Here is a 23,016-nt window from a genome sequence, read left to right as displayed (position 1 = left end):
TGTTGGTTTTGGTGAGAAGTCGATGTTCATTCACCCTCTGCTTTCTGCAGGGCCTGAGGTGACGGAGGCCAACTGTTTACCAATCTGTCCCACAGTGGGAGCTTCCTATGGTGCTCAAGACTCTCGCCTGTGAACCGTATGGCAGGTTATGGCAGGTCCCCACCATGTGAAAAGCCTTAACTGGGTACAGCAAGGCATTTCACACAGCTGAAAAACTGCTTTACCATGAGGGCACAGTCCATTGGGAACACTGGTGCCTCAACTGCCTCGTTCTCATGAAGGGCAGTAAATCTTTGCGTGGCAGGGTATTAAGGAGTCAGTAAGCTCCAAATTAGTTTTTTATCGGATCTTTGAACGAGCAGTTACACTTTCACACAGTGATTGGTCAGGTGTGTGAAGGTGAGACAATTGGCAGGGTTTTAACCTTAACACTTTTCGCTCTGCCTACAACTGTGGCCTTTCAGGACGGGTATAAACATTTTTAAAAGTACAACCTAGTTCATTTCAAGCAACTTTGTCCGGTAAAATAACATTAAAATACTGGTAAAAAATGAACCAAGAAACAAAGATAAAATTCCAACATCTTTTTATCAACTGCAGCAAAAATACAAAGTTCTTAACATTAAGATGTATCATTCTTGGGATTACCACAAATAAAGCAGTTATTTCTTTCTAATATACAAAATCAAAATCTTTAAATAGCAACTGTAAAGAATAAACATGTTCAAGTCTGATATTTGGTGGGCTGTTTTAGATCTGCTAAATTCAATAGCCTACATGGAGTTCTTAAATAACAATAAAAACATGACAGTCATGTCTTGCATTTACAGATGATTTACCCTCTAAAGAGAAATGAACATAATAAAACAAATAACACTGTGCTAAAAATGACAATTGACAATACACTAATGTAAGTTACTAGTGGAAGTTAAGAAACTTAACATTTTGAGAACATCTGCCAGACAATAATAAAAAATAATAACCTAAAACTGCACCATACATGGATACATACCAACTCAGACGTGTGACTAGGCTACCCCAAAAAATGTAATATCCAACTTGTGTATAATCACGTTGTTAAAGAGGCCATAAACTTCATTCATATTAACCAATCAAATATACATACATCTCAGGCCTTTTGTTGTTATGAAATATTTTTGTGATACACAAGCCGATACCCCAAAGTCATCTCAGAGGTTTTTTCACTACAGCTTTTTGACGGGCACTAAATGTGCATACATCTTGAATGAGTTTGAAGCTCGGGCATAAATATAGTTCTGGGTTACAGTTCTAGGAGGGCAACAGCTCTAACGCAACAGTTGCTAAAACTGACTCCACATGAACAAGACTTAACACATGCCAAAGCAGGTAAAATACTCAAAGTGAAGTCACTATTATGAGCGGATAACAATGGGTGCAATGGTCAGAAGTGACTGCGGAGGAACACAGTGATGAAAATGGACCCAAAACAACATAAAAATACAAACGTTTGTCATGACACATACAGAGCACACCTGTCTGTTTTAACAATTCAGACTTGTATTTGCTTTAACATCTACTACAACTACAGTAAGAACAATATTAAGTTAATGCTCTGGGAAAATGGGAATATAAAAATAAACCTGTCAGGTAAAAGTAAATCAGAAAAAATCTGCCTCAGTCAAGATAAGAATTTACAGATGATGCACGAGGCACATACTGCGTGGAACGGAAACTGTTTGCGCACACTCTGTGAAGCAAATGAATGTTGACTGCCTCTCCAGGAATTTAAAGTTGTTAAAACTAAAAAGGACAGGACTTTTCACATTTAGCAACACATTCTATTACTTTACACTTCATAAATAAGGCACCGGGTCACAACAGTCACATATTCACAATGTTGTGATTGGAAGACAGGCAGGAGATGCAAACTGCCTACTTCTGCAAGTAAAAAACGTATTCAAAAGCTGATCTCCCTTCTCGTAGCAAGCTCTCCGAACAGTAAATGCAGGGCATGCTATCATCTAAAACAATAATTATATACAAAATGGCAAAAAAAAAAATAAGCAAAACAGGATGGTGAGTGAATTTAATGTTTGTTATCCCAACTTTTAAAATGAGGTTTGATAGGCTGTTGCTATCTCCAGCCGTGTCGTAGAGTGCTGAAACAGCAAGCCAAACAGCAACTACATCTGCTAGACCTCATGTAGGACTTGTCTGTAGTCCCTGAACACAGAGCAAATGCTCCGCGAATAATCCATCACATTCGTATTTTCACACTGAAGCTTTACAAAAGCATAAATGACTTTCAAAATCTGTTCCTTCTTCACATATTTGCCTACTGAAAAAGGTGTCCTCTGAAGAGTTTGGTGAGGGTAGAAAATAGATACTTCTGGTCCTTCTGAATATATTCCAGATTAAAAAAAAAAAAAAAATCACAAAATCCTCTTAATAAAGATCATCTCTCTTTCTCTCTGCAGGTGCATTTCATTTTGAGAGTGATGTCCTGGTGCGCTTAGCCGGGGTCTCTAAAAGCTCCCTTGCTCTCTTGGTTGCAGATTTTGTCACACTGCGTGGCAACGAGGCCGCATGCCTTGTCTTTGCAAGAGACTTTAAAGCCCCTCTCCTCGTCAGCGTGGGTACCTCACTTTTCCTGACTGGTTTTGGAGATGCATTTTGTGTTGTCTTGGACTTTTTGGCCCTTTTTGGAGCAGGACTGGGGCTCCCACTCAAAGGGACTGCCGCCTCCATTTTTCTCTGGGATCTTGTTAGTACCTGGTCAGGTGAGGTCGGAGCCTTGACATCCATGCTGTGCTGCGGGATTTCAACAGCGCTCTCCGTACCTTTGATTTCAGCGACAGTACTTTGCGTAGAACCCTTCGTTTGGACTTTTGCAGCACTCACTTTATTCACAGCGGGTTTTTCCACCTCTACCTTCTCTGCTTCTATTTGCTTTTTATTGTCCACCTTGCTTTTAGATGTGTCGACAGGGTTATGGTCAGATATTTTAGGAGAGCCTAGTCGTTGTGAACATCTCTTTGGCAATTTGTCTTTTTTAGTTGCATTTTTTGAAGCTTTACTGCTGCTCTGAGCCTTGACTGCCCTCTGTTGAACGGGATGCTTTGTAGTTTTTTTGCCGACCAATGTTTTCCTTCTTTCCATTTTTGCTGCAGATGCTTTCATTTGTTTACCGATAGGTAGGGGTGATTTTTTTGCCTTCAGAGATGGTTTCAAATTTGACTTCGCGGCAGACTTTTTGGTGGCCAGTCTTTTCATATTGTTAGTTTTTAAGGTTTTTGAGGCCTCTTTGAGTCTAACGTTGGTTTGCTGAACCTGCATCTTCTCTCGGATATTAGAGTATTTCCTCAGGATCCTTGCACTAGCTGGATTCTTTGATTTACCAGAGGATTTCTGAGATTCAACCATCTGTCCACAGGCTTTGGCAGAGGAGTGTGACATGGTCAAAGTCGGAGTAGTATTCGGAAGTTCTCGTCTTTCTTTCCCTTTGACTGCATTTGCTTCTTGCTCCAGTGCTTTAGCAATCAGTTTCTGACTCTTGGGGTTGCTCTTCACAGGAGAGGCAATGGCAAACTTTTTCAAATGTTTCTTTAAGCGCTCTGCCTGTAGGCTCGGAAATACCCCCTGAGAAGTCCCTGAAGCACTGGAAGAGCTGTGGAAGCACAGCTGAGTTTCTGACGGAAGACGTGTATTCACCTTCTTGACGATGACAAGGGACTTTGTTTCTGTTGTGTCAAGGAACCAGCGACAAATACTGGTGAGATTAAAACCTTTCATGAAGAGCATTTGGACTGGTGAGTATTTCTGGTGCTCTGAAGACTTTGATTTCCGTGCCCTGCGTTTACTTTTCCATATAGCTGCCTGTCTGTCTGCTTTGTTTTTGTATTTTGTTACTGGCTGACCCTCTTTGTCCAATTGCACCCAGCCTTTTTGCATTTTATCATACTTAATGTTCAGATTTGAAATTAGCTGTTGGTTGTCTTCTCCAGTCAGATTCTCCAAGAATTTGTTAGTTTGTTTTGGGGGCTCAGATCTTGGTGTAGTGACAGGCATGGCTGAGCTGTGGGGCAACACAGACGCAACAGAAACTGGAGGGGGCTTCACCTGAGCTTTGGTTACTTTTTCTGTAATTGTTCTGATAGGGGAAGCTGCATCACTCTGTCTTCCAGCTACAGTAAGAGCACTGGTAGAGGGCACCACCAATTTTTGTGATCTCAAAGCCAATTTCTTGTTGTCCACTGGTGATGACTGGGTAACAGGCTGGTGGGACATTTCAGCCTTACTGCTCTCACTCCTTAATGGCATTCTTGTGGGTTTGTCTGATACGGAAGAACTGCTATCATCTCCACTTGCAGACTTGCCTCCTAAAGATGCTACATTTGGCTTCTGCGGCAAAGCAACATCACCCGCTTCTGCCTCCTTTTGGAGAACCCGCTTACTTCTTAATGGCATAATCTGTGTTTGGATTTCAGTCTTAACAGGACTCTCTAATGGACTTGTTACCTCACCGCTAAGTTGCTGTTCCTCACTCTTACCGTTGTCTACCAAAGCCTTTTTAGACTGTAGTTTCTGTTTGGCCTGTGATCTATTTTCTTCTTCGTTTTTTTGTGTTTCTTCAGAGGTTGTCTCTACTGGCTGAGTGTTTTCAGTGTTTGATTCCACAGTTGTCTCTAGGACTGTGTGCTGTTGGCACTGTTCAGAGGCTGCAGAGGAAGATGACCTGATTGGAGGAGAAGTAACAGGAAGCGAAGACGGAAGGGGGGAGGAGGGGAGGTGCTCTGTAGATGGAAGAGCATGGGTAGCTGTAGGTTTTGGAGATGAAATGGAAGTGACAGCATTTGATTTGGGAGGTGATACTGGAGTTCCAGCCGGCCTCTGGCTGGCTGATCTAAGTTGCCGCTGATCAGAGAAGACAGGCAAACTATCCTGATCTCTCTGGACTCTCTTTTGTTTCCGGCTTGGTTTGGTCCTTGGGGGAAATTTAGATGTTGGGCTTGATGGTGTGGTAGAGGATTGTTCTGCAGAGGATGGTTCTGCAGACAATAGTGTGGCAGTGGATGGTTCTGCAGACGATAGTGTGGCAGTGGATGGTTCTGCAGACGATAGTGTGGCAGTGGATGATTCTGCAGACGATAGTGTGGCAGAGGATGGTTCTGCAGACAATAGTGTGGCAGAGGATGGTTCTGCAGACGATAGTGTGGCAGAGGATGGTTCTGCAGACGATAGTGTGGCAGTGGATGGTTCTGCAGACGATAGTGTGGCAGAGGATGGTTCTGCAGACGATAATGTGGCAGAGGATGGTTCTGCAGACAATGGTGTGGCAGAGGATGGTTCTTCCACCTGCTGAATAACAGGAGTAGTCTCATTCGATTTTACAGCTATGTCCGTTTCAGGTAGATCTTTCTCCATCATTTTGTTTTCAATAGTTGAATCAACAGGAGTCTTGTTGGGGACATTCTGACTAGATTTCACCGGGGTTTTACTAGGTGATGTGCTGCTGTTACTTGATCTACGACGCAGACTTCTGTCAGAGGCCGAAACGGGTCTACCATTGACAAAACCAACTACCACCGCTTCTGTTTTTTTTAACTGCTTTGGCAGCGAAACTGCAGCACCTTTTTTTCTACGCCAAGGGGGTAATTCCTTCAAGAGCGCATCAAGTGTCTTTGAAGACACATCATCGTCATTATCACCTTCTGTCTCTGAAGGCATAACACTGTCAACTGCTTCAGATGTTTGAATTTCTCGGTCTGTCACCATCGGCTCCTCTGCCGAACCGGTGGTGTTGGACTTTTCTGTCACTTCCACATTGTCATATTGTATCTGTGTCTCTGGTTGAAGTTCCTGCGGTTGGTCATCTTGTATTTTCTCCCTTTTATTTTCCTCTATTCCTTCCTCAGTTTGAGCCACTGGTGATGGGGCGCTATTCTGCAGGAGAATAGGCTCACTGGTGTGCAGTTTATCTGACGGTTGCTGGGGCTCATCTTCTTCTATGGTTATATCCTCTAATGGTTCCACTACTGTTTCTGTGACTATTTGCTCATTGCTTTCACGTATGTCCTCTTGAGGCTCAGGCTCGTTATCTTTTTCTGCTTCAAATGGAGCCTGAGCAACACTTTCTTCACTTCCTGTTATCGTCATCCATGTATCTCCAGTCTTTTCCTGTTCTACATTTGTGTTCATATCGGTTTCTTTGTTTTCTGTTGGGGACCTTATCGGAGACGAAGGAGCAGTCTGCCCCTTGCTCTGACACTGATCTGTTTGACTAGTTTCATCGCTGGCTGCTACCTCCACCATATCTCCTGTTCCTGGTATCACACTCTCATCTGACTCTTCTGTGGACATTTGTTGATTCATTGTCTCCCTGCATGCTCCAGCAAAATGTATATCCACAGGTGGTACACCTTCAGGCTTCGACAGCACTTGTTTTGGAGTGACCAATGTGATCAGCTCTGGCATTGGGTTACGACAGTTGCCCCTCCCAGCCAATGTACGAACTGTTTTTAACTCCCAGATTTCATCTGAATACATATGTCCTCTGGTGCTTTTTCTAGCATTGCGGCGTGGAAGCATTCTGCGCCGCTGTTCCTTAAAACACTCTGTAATTGGTTTGTCAATAAAAACAATGTCACAGTGGCCAAGATCAGGGTCAGCCATTCCCCTAAAAGCCGAGTCTCTGATCCGATGATCAGACGATGGCCTGATGGTCTTCCTAGCGGTCCTCGGAGAATCTGAAGGAATGGTCATGTGGACTGAAAACAGATTTGCTGGATTATCTTTGGCATACCCAAGAGTATCTCTCTGCCTGACTTGATGTGTGTGACTATTCTGATTGTGTCTTTTCACAGAGGAGCTGAGTCTGGCACTATGAGTCTCTGTTCTGTTGAATGAATTTGCGTTACCCTGTCTATCCTCCAAAGTGTCAGATTGAGATGAAAGAGAGGCGTTGAGCACACATGACAACTTCTTACCGGCAGCAACATTGCTGGTCATGATTTTCATCTTAAGAGGAGCATGATCACCATTACGGTTGTTCTCTGCATCCACTGGATTAGCAGTGGGAGTGACCAAAGCCTGATTACTCCCTGACCCAGGGCTGCGGAGATCCAAAGCAGGGCCAGCAGATGTTTTCGGTGACACCGAATCCTCTGGAACTTGTTTCATTGCACAGCTGCTTGGAATAGAAAGGGACATATCCTGGACTTCTGACTTAGGAGTGGATTCACTGGGAAACCTTAGGTCATGGCATGACTTCTCAGGGGTGACTGCGTTGGATTTTGCGGTGGAACAAGGAGTCCCCTGGATCCCAGAGGTAGATTTAGAGGCTTGCTGTGTGTTGGAAGATGTCAGTGCTTTTACCTCTGTCTGTAGAAAACCTATGGCATCTACAATCTGTCTCTGATGGTGGGGACAGAGTTTGGCCATGAACTGCTCCAGCGTGGAGGTGGACTGCAGGTCTTTTACCTTTGCAATAGGCAAGTCGTGAGACTCACTGGAAGGGAGAAAAGAACAAAATAGATATAATTACACATCAAGAAGAAGCATTGGTTCATACTATGGAATGGTATGTGATTATTACACTTATTTTGAAAAATGTCCCTTCATCTCCCTAATAAAGTTGTCACAAAGTGGTGGAGCTAAATGTTTGTGTGAAATAATTCACAAGTGTTTAACAATGTTTATCATTGCATATTTATTAGAAGAATAGGTGATTAAAAGTGAATCTTTCATCCAGTGAACTTGACCAATTACATTGTTACAGCTATTACATTTTTCTTCTTTGCACAGTGGTGCCTTTTGTTACAGTATACATCAAGAAAATCTTACACATGCACAAGACATTTAGTAATGGTGGCCCACTTTGATTAAAACAAGTCAAACACATGTTTATCACTTGAAAGAGCAAATACATTAGGGGGAAATACAGAGTACATAGTTTCTGTGAAGTTTCTCATGTGTTTAATAACTAGTGCAAAGGGTGACATTTAGATACAAGTGCTCAACAACTTAAGACAAATTAACTAGTACAAGAAAAATCAAGCGCGACTGAACATATGCAAAGTTAGTTATTCTAATACCTGTGAGGTTTTGTTTGTGCCAATGCAAATCTAATGTAATAAGTCAACTGGGGGGGGGGGACCATGTTTCTGTATTTCTGGCTTACGTTTTTTTCAGTGAGGTAGGTCTATTACAAAATCCTCCAAGAGCTTCGGAGCATTTGTACCATCACATTATGACAAAATATATATTAATCTTATATCTCTGAAAAGGTCATTTTCTTTGTAAAAACAAAAAAGGAAAAAGAAAAACATCCCAGGAGTCACTGTGGTCTTTTTACAAGAAAATGAACAGACAAATGAAACCACATCTAGATTCCTGAGGTGACATGTCACAAGGCTATGCTGAGTAGTGAAAAAGAGAAATAGCTTTGCCCACAGCGTGTGCTGCTGGGCAAGAGGTGCTGGCAAATGCAAGATGAACATGTAGTCAGAAAAAGCTCTGTTGAGCATCGTCTAATATTTGTTTTAAAACAGATAATTACAAACTAACAATATATTTGTATCCAACTATAACTGCTGCATTGCCAAATCCCATGCTACTAATATTTTCATTTTGACAAAGTAAAACTGAAATCTTAAATGTTTCACAGGGTAGTCACCTTCGCTAAAGCAAAGATAGTGGGATATCTAGTGTTACACTTGCTATGTAGCCACTACTCAGTGCTAGTTCCCAGCTCTATAGCAAAGTGGCAATGTGATATTTGGATTTTTATTATTACCTTATAGAATAGTCAAATTGACAACAAGTGTGTCTGTTTTAGTGTGAGTATACTCCACTAGATACATGGACAAACAAATAGAATAGTGATTAAAAAAACATTGTGGATTTCAGCTTTAAATCGCAAAGTTCACAATACAACCTTTGAAGTGGAAGGCGTGAATGAACATAGTACGTGAGAAGAGTTTTAGGACTTTTTGTTGAAATCTTCAGAAATGCAGTTTTAGGATGTTACATTAAGTTTTTGTTTCTTTTAATTAAATATGTGCTGCTTGAGGCACTGATCTGGAAAGTAACTTGTTAATTAAATACCCATTGGTCAACATCTTACCTGCACTTAGGTAATATTGACATTCATTGTGTAACAAATTATAAAAACAATAAAACAGTGAAAGGATGTACTATGTTTTTTTGGCTCCGAACACAAAATGATTTGTACAGCATGCCAAATATCTCAAATGTAACTTTTAGAGATTAGAAAATAAATTTTAGAGATTAAAAAAATAACATTTGCTGGAACTGGAACCTGACCAATTTTTTTGCTAAGCTCATTGACTTCACATCCCTGTTTGCAAGATCTAAGGAGTAAAGTGGAGTACCTGAATAACGAGTGGTAAGTGTTTTTTTTATCCCTGAGGGTTTCGCTCTCTGTTTCACTTAGCATTGCAGTAAGGAACTGACAAAAAGTACATGCCTTTTTCTTCAAGAGGAATTAAATAACCAATCTAACAAGCAGAAGCAAACCAAACTCATTTCCACAATATTTCACAAGCACACAAACATAGCCGTGTTAACTCATCCACGATGTTCATATATTGCACATTAGGGATATAAATAAATAATGGCAATTACGAACTACTATATCATACATCTTCAGTGAACCATTAACCAGATTTTGAGCTGGTTTGGGGATATTTCACGTTCACAGTTAATCTACTTGATACATAGTTGACTTGACGGTAAACACACCAACACTCCAGTATTTTCAATAAAACATCCTCAAAGATAAACTTCACCATATACAACTAACTTTCCACTGACACATATGATTTAGTCCAATCATGCAAAATATACCCAGTGTCATTCCTGTATACATTGTTAATGTTAAATCAAATATACAGAATCTGTACATATATTTTTTTTATGGACAGGGATACTCTTTAGTCATTTTAGACTTTTGTCCTCATACATTATATTTACCAAGCAGAAGACACCCAACTTGTGTCAGAATAAAGTGGGACAATCTTAAATGTTATCCCTTCACATCTATTATGCAAGACAGTTAAATATACCTTTTAAGCAATATCTACTTATGTCTATAAACACTTATGTGAATAACTTTTTGTTTGATTAAAGCCATTTACATTCATGGTTATTTAATTGATAAAATAATTATTTCATAAATATTGATTAATAAAGACTGCATTAACAAAATAATTCCAAACATATCAGTTTGAGTAGGTATGTAAGGGGACGTAAACCCTTACCCCACTTTTGGAACAAAAAGGTTTCTCCAAAGCAGGAGATAATAAAAAATGCTTTTGTCACAACTGTCTGAACAACATCCCCACCCCGAAAAGAAAAAAGTATTGAGACAAAGAAAATATTAAATAGATCAGGGTGCGAATAACTACAAGGATACACGGGAATATTTACATACGTTTGAACTTTGACAGATTTTCTACTGTCTTATATAACTTATGACAGCTCTTTGTGTAAACTATTCACCTTTACTCAAAATAAGTTTACAATAAACTGCGTTGTGTACATGAGAAATTGCTACATAAAACAGCTATGAGAACAGTAGACTGTGATATGGGTTTCCAGATGAGGTAGTCGACCATTAGATTTGCTACAATAGACATGAGGAGCGCAAAAACCTGTTTTACCTGTCAGTACACCCAAAGCGCTTGTATTTCTTTAATATATTAATTAAAATGCATTTAACACTCTGAATGAGGAAATAAAGTGTGGCTTTTGAGTAATGCTGGATGATTGTCGATGCAGGAATAATTACTCAATGAAAGCGAATCAGCTAAGAGGCTTTACTTAATCGTACATGCGTACTTGAAGCAACTGCTTTGTTTTAATTTTTCAACCGAGCCAAAGTTATTCAGAAGTTTTGTGTATTTATATGAAAACTATATGCAATTTAGAGTGGTTAAACGGTTACAAAATAATGACGATTTTTACTTTAAAGTGAGAGGAAATGCAAACCATACAAAAAAAAAATCAACTAAAGAATCCCTGCATTCAGAGCATACAAATAGAACTAAGAATAAGAGAAACCAAACAAGTTAGTCAGTAGGTTTACCATCTAACATAAAGTTATATTATCGTTACAGTGCTATTAACATAAAAGTGTGCAAGTCCCTGAACTATGTTACGACCAACTCTCGTTTAAAAATGTTTACAATCTAGGCAATTGTATGTAATATATGCCTGCAAATATAATATCTGAGTTAAATGCTTGTGAAGGAATCATTTCTTTTATCAAAACATCCACGTTCATCTAAGCAACATTGTGTACATTTAAAATCCTGCAGAATTTGCAAAAAAAAACAATAACCAAGATTTGTTAGAGCTGTGCATCAACCTGATAAAAAGAATAATGGGCCATGATCCCATATTCTGGAGTGTCCTGAGGTATAAGCGATAATGCACAATGAGGAGTCCTGATAGAGCAAAATAACGGAGGAGGCAGAGTCAAAAACATAGAGTTCCCTCTGCCGAGTCCACTGGGCAAAAATTCAATGAAAATTGCTGGTAATGGCAACAGGGGACAGGCCTGATCTAAAGGTTTTTAACCTGAATCTTTACATTTAGTGACAGCTCCATGACCCAACCTTCTGTGTGGTATTCAATTTAAGGAAATGGCATCAACCTGAGCTTTTGTATAGCCACTTAACACAGAAATATCTCAAGGAAATTGAGGAAAGGAAAGTGTTAACGCACACACACAAACACTTGTGTGGCTGGCTTCAACATCCTGTTTTCTTTTGCTTTTTTTTGTTCAGTTAAAAAAAAAAATAGCTACAAATCTATCTTGCAAACTATGATCCACACAGTTTCAAACAATGATCACAGTAAGCCTGGACATGTCTGAAACTGGTAATCTGATCAAATAAGGTTAATCAAATTTAAGTGCAACGCAATGCAGCCCGAGATGGTATTTTATGTTCAATAATTCAAGCCAAGTATGAAAACGACAGCCAAGAGATGCATTATCACTTTTCCTCTTCACGGGGACGATACATTTATTTTCATTGAATTTTGCCATGGTAACTTCAGAAATAGGTGGGTGTGGATTGAGGCATGATTGTAACAGCAGCTAACGCGTTGGCTAACTTGGCTAGCAAATGTTATGGAGCTAGCACAGTCAGCCAGTACGTTAGGCTCGGTCTGCTGATATTGCTTGATAAAAGTTCTGTTTTTATAAAATAATGACTTTATGAGCTAAGAGCTTCTAAAAAGGACAAAGCTGCTCCTAGATTTTATTTAGACTCGCATGAACACAGGACTGATCTTATTTTCTTGTTAACCTGAAGTAGACATTTTAAAATATACCTGAATGTATTTTAGAGAGTTAGGAGTTATACCAAGAGTTTAGCTAGTGCACTATTTGTGACGGTGAATAATTAAGTCACGATAACGTGATGAGTATCATTCTCACAAACCAGGCGAGTGTTATTAGACCTGAAGAGACAGTTCTTTATCATGTGCCATGGGCGAAAACAAGATGTGTATGTTTGTACGGTAGATGTATAATACGTACATACATCGTAAATAGGAAAAGAAAAATGATGCCCTTTCTCGTGTCTTAGAGAAAAGGCGTTCCCAGAGATAATACCTGAACTCTGAAAAAGATGAGCCCTGAATCACATAGAACTGAAATGCTCTGAAGGCTTACCCTGGCACTGAAATGCTACGGATAACTAGTTAAGGTAGGTTGTGAAGTCATCGGGGAGTAGGACACACATACTTGTCAGTAAGACATCCTGAAATGTTGCCTCAAAAAAGGGGATTTGGGCATGTTACCCTTCCCCGTGAGGTGACTTGCATGAGGCAATGATTCTGTAACTGAGGTATATTTATGTGTGTACAGTGATCAATTATCTGATAGGGACATTTTCTTTGACAAGTACTGCATCCCAATCGGAATTTATCCTGAGTGCAGTGAAGGCAATGAAAAAGATAAACCCATTCATATAAGACATAAAAACATACAGAAAAAAAATATAGGTGGCACAAACGTGTCATGCTTGTGAAGATAAACTTAATTTGGATTCAAGAGGAAAGTAAAAGTAAAATTCTGAACAACACACCATGCTATTCCAACAGACAAGAACAATAAATAAATATTTTGGATATAGTGTTTGGAATTAATACATACTCTGAATAGAATAGTGTTTGGACATACTGGTTTTTTTCTTACATCTCCAGTGTCTATTTCAGTCATAGAAGTGCATTTGCAAAACAGTGACAGAGACCGTCACTTTCATCCATAAGAGCCTACATACGCAGTAACTATATATTCACATAAGTGCTCTGAACAGTACTGAGAGAAGACACAGAGGGGCGCCACTTCCTTAGACATGATTCAATTTGGCTCTGCGTGTAAAGAATACATTTATAGAGCCAGGAATGATTTCTTTCAAAACATACGCTAAATAAATAAACTGAAAATCATCGATAATATATTGTAGTATATTCAATTTCTTAATTAGCAAGAATGTCTTCCAGGCATAATATGTAGGGCAAGGAGACACTTTGAGTGTTTAAGATAGATGGTCATAACATATTTATGTATTACTGCCCAAACGTGAGGGGGAACATCAAATAGGTTAATAATAAATATGGGTATTTCGATTTAAATGTTATAACTATTACGGTTTTATGGGAAAACAAGTCTACCACTGTCTTGCAAATGCAAAATCTGTCCGGTTAAAAAGTACATCATTATTAGTACTTTACGGTTATATCACTCATTTGATGAGAGGCTTCCATCATTGAAATCATTCCCGTTCTCTTCAGATGCACTCTCTCTTTTCTCAGAAACAATATGCTGGGAGTTTTCCTTCCTCTCTGGGGACCGAGAAACACCCTGTTCCTCTACCTTTATCAGCTTCAGTTTCTTTTTGGGTGGATGCTTCAAGGTCCCCAGTCGCTCTTTGACTTTGTATTCCAGGGTGCTGTGTGGAATGCCATAGATGGTTTGGGCTTTAGACACGCTCATTTTCCCGCCCATCACCACCTCAATAGCCTCTTCAAGCAGGTCAGTGTTGTACTGTCGATATCGCCCACGTTTCTTCCTAGGCTGCTTGTCTGACTCTGAATCCAAAGAAAAGCTTCCCCGCGAGGCTTTGCGGTCAGTGTCGTGAGGCCAGTATTCCTTCTCTGAACCTGAGCTACTAAAACCTCCACTGCTCTTTTTCTGGATCTGCCGAGGTAGAATGGAACGAAGTGCCTTTCCCAGACCGTTCTCACAAGCTGATCCCGAATATACGTTGGACAGGGAATCCCAAGATGCGTCTGTTGCCAAAACTCGCACCTGGGGAATCTTGAGGTCAAAAGATGATGAATGAGAAAGGGAGAGGCTGTGATCCCTGCAGGCCTCCTGGAGGTTTCCTTTCTCATAGTCAAGTGCCTTTGTCCAAAGTCCAGCAGCTTCCAACAACCTGGGTATGTCTTTTAGGTGCTCGCTAGCCTCGCTGTTGGTTTTGAGTTTGAGGAGGGCCCCAAAATGACTTTTTGAATTCCAGGAAGCCGATCCATTTTTGAAAAGGTCAGTAGGTCTGGAGCTGTGGCTGAGAGGTGACTCTGGGTCGCTCTCCAGATCGGGCTCCTCTTTGATGTGCAGCGAGTATGCAAGAGATGAGGAAGCCTTATAACGGTTGGAGTGGCCGATATTCTCCCTCCTCCTCCCATCCTGTAGGCTCCTCATAAACAGCCCGACCTGCCCGCCCGCTCTCAAGGATCGCCTGATTGGATGGAAGGAAATTGGGTGTAAGCAGAGCTTGCACAGTGCCTTTTTTTCTCTTTTCTAAAGGAGGATGGGTTGGGGAGGGGAGGATGTTGGCCACTCCTTTATTATATGACCTTGCTTTGGTAACATCACTATCTTTTAAAAAAAAACTGACTGTGTTTGTGTAAGTGACTTTTAAGGAACAAAAAAAGGCTCAAGTTTGACAATTTTTTATTTGTTTGCTGTGATGATGCAAATTGTGTTAACAATCAACATAAGAAATAAGAAACAAAAAGAAAAGAAAGGGCAAAGAAACAATAAAAACAAAAGCAAAGAAAAAGGCATTTATTGGAGTACATATAAGGTATTGGCTCAAAAAGCATAGCCAGAAGGAGGCATTATTTGTCATTACAATAAGGCAGCTTGGCACGTAGCTGTTAAGCAGGGCACGCTAACTATGTCATACAAAATGACTAATGCAAATAAAGCTCTTGACATTTTGTGTGTGACGTTACCACTGAACAAGCGCAGAAATAAAAGAGTAAGCCAGTAGAGGGTTGTGTGTAACTGACTAATTGAAGTGTGATCACATAAAGGGAAAAAAATGTATATGTATATAATCAGATAGATCAAAATTAATTAAAAAAAATAATTTATTTCTTCCAAGAACAAAATTGAATTAACTAAGGACTACCTTCAAACTAAGAACAGTGTGCATGTTGTATTACATATTCAAAGTAAGATGGAAATCAGAGCCGGCTTTATTCTGCTAGGAATGATCATCGTTTTTAGATCATATCAGCTCTCAAAGCAGCTGAAGAGGAGCATGCAAAGCCACTGGTGCTTAATTAATCCCTATAAAATTTTTATTATAGGCACATTCAAGGCCAGATGGGTATAACAGTATCAAGAGGCTTCGCTCTCAAGAAAAAACAAAACTGAACAAAACCACAAAATAAAATAATTCCTATTTAATTTAAGATATTGCCGCAAATGTTTGATTCAACTAAGAATACGATAAAATTGCGAAAGAGAATGCAATTTAAATTTGAAATATAGCCCTCTGATTTGCATGAATGACATCAGAGGAAATGTATGATTTTCTAATACCTGGTATGAGTGACTATGCTCTGCAGAATCATGTTTATCTGAAGCATGTATGATATGAAAACTATTCGTGTTACCAGCATAGTAATAGACGCACAGGCCTTGCTTACTTTTTGTGATTAGAACAACTGAATGCGATCTTTCCTTGGGAGAGGATCATGACGGGTAAATGTGAAAGAATTAATTTAAACACCTCTACAACTACATAAATGTGAATCGCTTGAATCTCTAAGGATTCTGTTAAAATAAAGATGTATATTTACTATCTACTTCATTTGTGCAGGGCCTCGGTGCTCAAGGAGGACTTTTGTTACAAAGGGTGTTGCAAGATGAATATTAGTCTTGTAGTAAATCATCATCAGGCCAGCCGATGCCTTGCCAGACAATAATGAACAAAAACGAGGCCGAGCTAACAGAAACCTTTTAAGCCACAGTAGCTCACAAACTAACAAGATGCTGCCCATTCAGATCCTAGCTGGCGATACCAGTGACCTGCCAGACAACAAAATGAGGACCAGGCAGTTTTAGGTCTGCAAGGTCATTTATTCTGAGTGGCAGCATGATACAAACTGCATCAACAAGGACGCACTGGAGTGAGGTTTAAAAGCAGAATCAAGCAGCAGACGAAGGATTTCCTTCTGTTGCAGTTGGTAAAACCCGTTCCCATGTTTCTTTGTGGCGAAAAAACACTTCTGTTAGCACAACCCTGTTTGTTGCTGTTCATTTTCATCAAGCCACCAACTGGCTGAGTGATCTCCAATTTCAGGACTCAAATTTCCGGCCTCAGCTAATGCCCATGAATCGATGGTACTACACATATTTATTTTGTATTTTGTCTAAACTGCAATGTAACTTATCCTCAAAAACATTACTGCTTAAAGACCGTAGACTAAAGAGACAAAAAAAAGAAACTCATCTTACCCTTTGAGCGTGGATGTGGCTGGAGAAAAGCAGGGACTACAGACAGGCAGGCTGCTGCTGCTATGGCGATTCTTTTTGATAGACAAGTCAAGAACTCCATCTGTTTAAAAAAAAAAAAGGTAGATAAAAACTCCATTTAGTTTCAATGTTAAGTTCAGACTGGCCTCTCACCAGCGCACTAGCGGAGTCATGAATAAGCTGCCCTGTTACAGATGTGTTTAACTACCTTGTTCACTAGGCACAGCCAGGGGCCTCTTGATGGTGAGGTCAAGAGGAGCATCCTGGTCAGCCATGAGGAGCTTGCTGAGGACGGGGTTCTGGTTGTGTGCAGGCCCAGCCAGGGTGGCAGCAGGGCTGGTGGGGGGAGGAGCCCCTGAGAGCAAGGGTGGGGTCGGCAGGCTTTGGTCAGAGCAAGGCTGGGAATCAGAGCCACTGTCCTGAGGGGAGCTGGTTTTTGAGGTATATTCGGCAGCAAACTGTCGGATCATTTTCTGAAGGATCTCTCGAGCCACTACTGGAATGTGTGGGTCCGAGAAATTTGGCACATCTGAAAAGAAATAAATATGAGGTAAAAACTGTTAAATCTGCATTCCTTTACTGAGCTACAAGTGATTGATCGTTGGTAAACAGGATTGGTACCAGACCTGCAAAACAACCCAGGGCTCTGAATGTGGACCTTCCCGAATTTAAAACTTTTGTTTTTCTACATTATCATTGGTTAAACATCAATAAAAAAGCAAAAGAGATGTTTATTTTTGTTCATACATTTATAATTTATTCAAAACATTGTTTTTCATTTTAATAAGACATTTTATTGGTTTGTTATATATAATTTGCATGATTGTTTTAATTTTGATGTTAGCAATGCAGCTAAGTTAAATTAAAAAAAAATTCTTATGGGTAAAAAGTAGCATTTGGTCAAAAAACAAGATTTTGAATAGGGCCCCCAAAAAGCTAGAACCAGCCCTGCTAGCTTGTGCGTCTTAAAGTTGGAGGAGCTGCTGGACAAGATGCACTTGTCAAGGGGCGAGGCGCAGCATGTTGCCACAGACAAAATGGGATGGAGATCTCATTGCAGCCTTATTGCCCGTAGGGGACAAAGAGGAGTAAGCAAGTAAATAAGTGGTTAACATTAGTAACATGATTTGAGCTGTTTTGACTCCTCATAGTTAGCACATCATCAGCCCACTCACTGCAAATGCAAATGTCAGCTGCTGACTGGTTAACGAGCATTAACAGTCTAATATTAGCTAACTGGTAACGTTAACATAATTGCAAGTTCACCTCACTGACTTGGGTGGAATTCCTCGTTGCTGCTGCGGCTGACGTGAGGTCAGAGGCCGGCAATATGTGCTAAGGGTGTGTGTTTATGTTGACAATGAGGTTTAATAAGAACTGTGTGCTACACAAAACATGCAGTCATTTTCATCAGCGTTCATTGTAACGTTAGCAGGGTATTTTTCTTTCAACTCTCATCCCTAATTCATCCCAAAATTAATTTTCATCCTCCCCGATCCTATTTTTAACGGCCCCGGGACATCTGGACGTCCATAAGATAGAACCCTGAAACAACCCCAATAAAACATACATAATGATGTCGTTGCAGCTATTTTAATTCATGTATGTACGCCATCTTGTTTGCAGGCAGGTACAGGTTGTACTAAGCACATTAGTATCATAACAATTCAAAATACTGTTGCACTAAGCCCACTCCGTCACTGGAACATGAAGACTCACCTTTTCTGCAGAGGACTGCATTGAGAAATTCCTCGGCTTGTTTCTCTAGTCTGCTGATTGCGGTCTGATCTTTAACCAGGAGAGGTTTGGCTGTATCTTCAAGCCCCTCGTCGCTTAAGCCAATTAAGTGTTCCTGTCAAATGACAAAACTGTTAAGTCAACGGTATTCAAAATTAAACAGGATACATACTGTATATACTGAATAATACATGGAATAATTTCTTTATTCAGTTTTATTCACTTCAGACTGATTTACAACTGAATGAAATTCTGAAAGACACCAACAAAATGTAAAGAAAGAAAGAGAAAACTTACCTTTACTTTGTCTCGTCTCAAACAGCAGAACAGACAGTTTTCATCAAATGACCAGTCAGACACTGCTGTAGGCTCAAAGTCTATGGACACAAAACAGATGACGGGCAATGAAATACAATTGTGTGACAAAGTCGTTGTTCTTTAGTTTTTTCTATACAATGTGTATTTTTAGCAATCTTAAAGCTCAGACCAGTACCGCCACAACAGGCAGGACAGCTGAGAGGGGATTGGTACATGGTTATGTAAGAGCTTTTAATAAGATGCAGCAACAAATGTTTCGACTTAAAGAATGTCTTCATCAGAGTAAGAGGAGGATGTGGTGCTGTAAACATTTTATAAGTGTCCATCTCTCATAGGATGGTCAGGCTGCGGTCATTGCTTACGTCTAGCCCAGTTGTTCCCATCCTTTTTTCTTAAGGGACCCTTTTTTTATCATTGAGTAAACTCACGACCCCTGACATATTTTATGGATATTTCATATTATAAAAAATCAAATCACAGAAATAATATCAGTTCTTCCAATGCCTGCACATAGTACATTTTGTTTTAAGGTTCTGTCTCTTTCTGCATTATCACCAACATAACAACCAGCAGCATGTAGGATGCATCATAAAAACGGTTCTGTTTGAAAACTATAATGTATTCAAAATGAAATATTCTTCAGAGCACAACTCAATGGCTCAATGACAGAAATGTATGAATGAGTGGGCCATAATGAAAGTGTTTTGATTTTTTTTTTACTGAGACCGACTGAATCAGGAGTACGTCAGATTCAGTTCAACATAATTATCAACAGCCTTCGGCCCCAACTGCTTTCGTCAAAAGTCTACTTATACTTTGACAGTCCTCTCTCTGCAAATGTAATGAAAACCCAAATAATGCCCTATATTGTCTCACTAACATCATGCATTGTAAAAATGTCCCTAGGACACTGTGGACTTTTACACTGGCCCCACGCCATCCAAAACACCAACTTTGTAGGAACACAAGGCATCTTCTCTTCTGCAGCCAGAGGGGCTGTCTTGTCGAGTGAATGTAGAGGGGTACCAGATGGTACAATGCAGCAGCATTGTCATAATGACCAGATAACAGATTATGCTTAACAAAATTCTAATTCATAAGTCATTCACACACTTGTATGACGACCATGGCCACTATTATCATAATGAAAATGAGAGGAGATTCTTACCTTTAAATAATTTTAGGTCTTCTACCAGCTCTGGAGCAAACAGACCCTCGAGAATGCTCTCGAAACCTGAGGAGAGTCATGAAAATCAATAAATATGCAGTTGCAAACTGGGCATATACATTTTGACATAGCAATTTTTAAGATATACTCCTAATTGAGGCTTCGTGCTGAAACCAACAGCAGCAGAACAGAGACTCAAAATGAATCACTGTTTAAGACAACCATATCCGCCCAAGGGCCCAAATTAATTTGTTAGTTAGAGCCCGGTCTACTGTACGTCACTGACACTTCACGTGATAATGTCTTATCCATTCACCCAGGCTTGTCTTTGCCTTTCTGTTTCATCTTGACAAGCCCTGTAAGCAACCACCTGCTTCTGTTAAAACACACATTATCAGCTTTCACCCAGGTTTTTACTTCTACAGTAAATACATGCACTCCATCCTCCTGTTGCCAGGCAACTAAAGCACCTACAGAGTTGGGAGTGACTGCATGCTGCAACGTTAAAAAGAAACATCCAGAAACAAGAACGTGGTGTCAAAGTATCATATACTATGTGGCAGATCGGGAATTCTACCAAAGCCAAATCTTCACAGTGACTTAAGCCACTTACAAAACGCTAGCAAAACATATTATATCACATATACTGGTTATGGAAAAATCTTATATGCATTACTGATGAGATGGTGGTATCTTACAGTACAGTCCCAGCTGTTTGAAAGATATAGTCAGTGTGTTATGCTGCATAGGACTTCGCTTAACAGTGCATTAACACAATATGCAAAGTCTGCTCACTGCCGCAGGGTCAGAGTAACCAATCCAAAACCACTGCATGCATTAAATCAAGCGCTAAAGAGGTCAGAGGTAACATCTGTCTACAGAACTGGATCTTGAATGAGTGCTATTCCAAATGTGTTAGGTATTAACAGACCAAAAAGTCATGAATCAAACCATTCTGACACAAAAAAACAGATGTTATGTTATTAAAAGGCTATGCAAAACACACATATATTTGTTGAGTTGAAAATTAAAAGTATCTAGACCTATATTAAAATTAATGTCACAAGTTAAATTTTCCAAATGTGTTGAATTGGTCATCTAACACATAATAATGAAGGCCTACTTACAGTATGTCTTCACAGATAAGTGAGAAAATCAGCCCTTACCATCCACTCTCTTCCTAAACTCACAGTGAATTCAATAAAAGCTGTCATCTGTTAAAATGCCCTCGCTCTGCTTCCCTACAAATTCCCACCCACTTTTCAGCAGCCAAACATAAAGAGGGGAGGGGAGGGAAGGAGGGGGGTGAAGTGGTGAAACACAGCCTTGCCTATAGCTGCAGCGTGAGTCTGTTTCTGGGTTAGTGCACAGGACTTCAGCTGAAGCTATCCAATCCTGTTTCTGAAATATTTCAGAGGCAGGGAGAGAAAAGTAGGTCATCCACTTTCGTTTGACAGAGCAGCACCATGACATCAAACTACTCTTCAGGAATTCAGTTTGGGGCATTTAAAAATGCGTCATAGTGTAAACCATGACTTTGAGGCAATATTAACACATTCCTACTGGCAGAGCATATTGTGTTGTAGTGATGAAAAGAACCTCTTCACTCAAAACAAAACCAGCAACTTAAATTTAGAGGAGCGAGCTGCCTACATGTGCAAAGGATAAAATATTGATAGCGTGCATAGCTGTCATGCATGCTCTACAAAATAAATGAGTGTATAAAAACGGAATAATGGCCACAGTTAAAATGCACTATAAACAGAATAGAAACTCCAACACACACCAACACGTCACTGTATTGAATGCCCTACACTTAATTACGGTCGCCATATGTTACCCACAGAAATAACACCATAATGTTCAGCTTTTCAGGTGTATTTCCTGTTTGAAGGAACATTCACAAAATAATTACTGAAGAGGGAATTAAGCTACCATTGAGCTTCTACTAAACATATCTGGTTTGGTGTATAGTCATCAGCCCCCAGATACAATAACAAGCATGGGGTATAGAGGTACAAAGAGATAATGAGAAAAAGAAAAAAGTAATACGGTATTATTTGCCACCGGGCGCAACACCTAATTATATTAAAACATATCAAGGACTAATGAAAATGACAGTCAGGACAAAGATATCAGGTTAATGAGGCTAGCAAACTTCATCCAGTACAAAAATGACTGCATTAACAAGTCTTAAGTCAAGAATTGTTAGTGCATATCTTTTTTTACTGAAATATTTACTGAGATAGTTACTCGTTCTGTCAGTCATTTTGCTCTATATGAGGAGAATGATGATTCAAGACCATTTTGCTATTTCCAACCCTTGTTAGCTTGTTTTTTATTTACTCCAAATACATACTGTGACTTGCCTCCAGGCAATTTATAGCTGAGTGAAGGCACAGCTTAACTCTCACAGATATACGCTGAATGAAATAACATTAAAAAAATTAAATCAACTTTGTTCTGGAGACAAAAGCAGCAACATTTTAGCTACAAAAAAAAAATGGTTACTCAAAATGCATTCCCCCTTTTAATCATGAAATGGGGAATAATAATAAAAAAAGAAGCTGACATCACTGATGCTACTGGTTCATTTTGAATAATACATTTAAATTTATTGTATGAATATACATGAACAAACCATAACTCATGACCATATCTTTTTAAGTGCAGTATTAATGTTAAATGCTGTTCTCTTTTCATTCATACAACAATGCTGTTTATTTTTCCCATAACTCTCCTTTGACTAGGGACCATTATTAAGACATGATTTAACTGTGCTGGAGTTTACTTTTAAGGAAGAGAAAATACGCTTCAGCCCTAATTTTTACATACCTAACCTTTAATTTGTCTGAGGGTGGCTTGGCTACAGGTAAAGATAACAAGATAAGACTATGTTATGCTTATGCACCTGAAAAACCTAGCCAAGAGACTGGCTTTCAACCAAGTTTTTCCATGCAGGAAACATGTCGACAGGAGTGAAATTCCTCTTGGTCAAGTGAGATTT

At 39.7% G+C, this 23,016-nt stretch overlaps 1 protein-coding gene across 3 annotated transcripts in view; it reads right to left on the bottom strand.

The window, feature by feature from the left end:
- Positions 1-569: 569 nt before the first annotated feature.
- Positions 570-23,016, bottom strand: part of wu:fc17b08 (ligand-dependent corepressor) — a 32,807-nt gene continuing 10,360 nt past the window's right edge. For 2 of the 3 annotated variants that reach the window (XM_037781854.1, XM_037781855.1), the window contains exons 2-7: positions 20,010-20,075; positions 18,821-18,900; positions 18,506-18,638; positions 16,995-17,315; positions 16,769-16,868; positions 570-7,489 (exon numbers count right to left, since the gene is read on the bottom strand). In XM_037781854.1, coding sequence (XP_037637782.1) covers positions 2,467-7,489; positions 16,769-16,868; positions 16,995-17,315; positions 18,506-18,638; positions 18,821-18,900; positions 20,010-20,075 — 5,723 coding nt within the window. In that variant the 3' untranslated portion in view covers positions 570-2,466. Of the gene's footprint in view, positions 7,490-7,665; positions 14,757-16,768; positions 16,869-16,994; positions 17,316-18,505; positions 18,639-18,820; positions 18,901-20,009; positions 20,076-23,016 lie in introns of those variants that run through there. The other variant, XM_037781856.1, reaches the window with a different exon arrangement.

The sequence above is a fragment of the Sebastes umbrosus genome, chromosome 10, assembly GCF_015220745.1.
Source record: "Sebastes umbrosus isolate fSebUmb1 chromosome 10, fSebUmb1.pri, whole genome shotgun sequence".
NCBI lineage: Eukaryota > Metazoa > Chordata > Actinopteri > Perciformes > Sebastidae > Sebastes > Sebastes umbrosus.
This window is presented reverse-complemented; position numbering and strand designations above follow the sequence as displayed.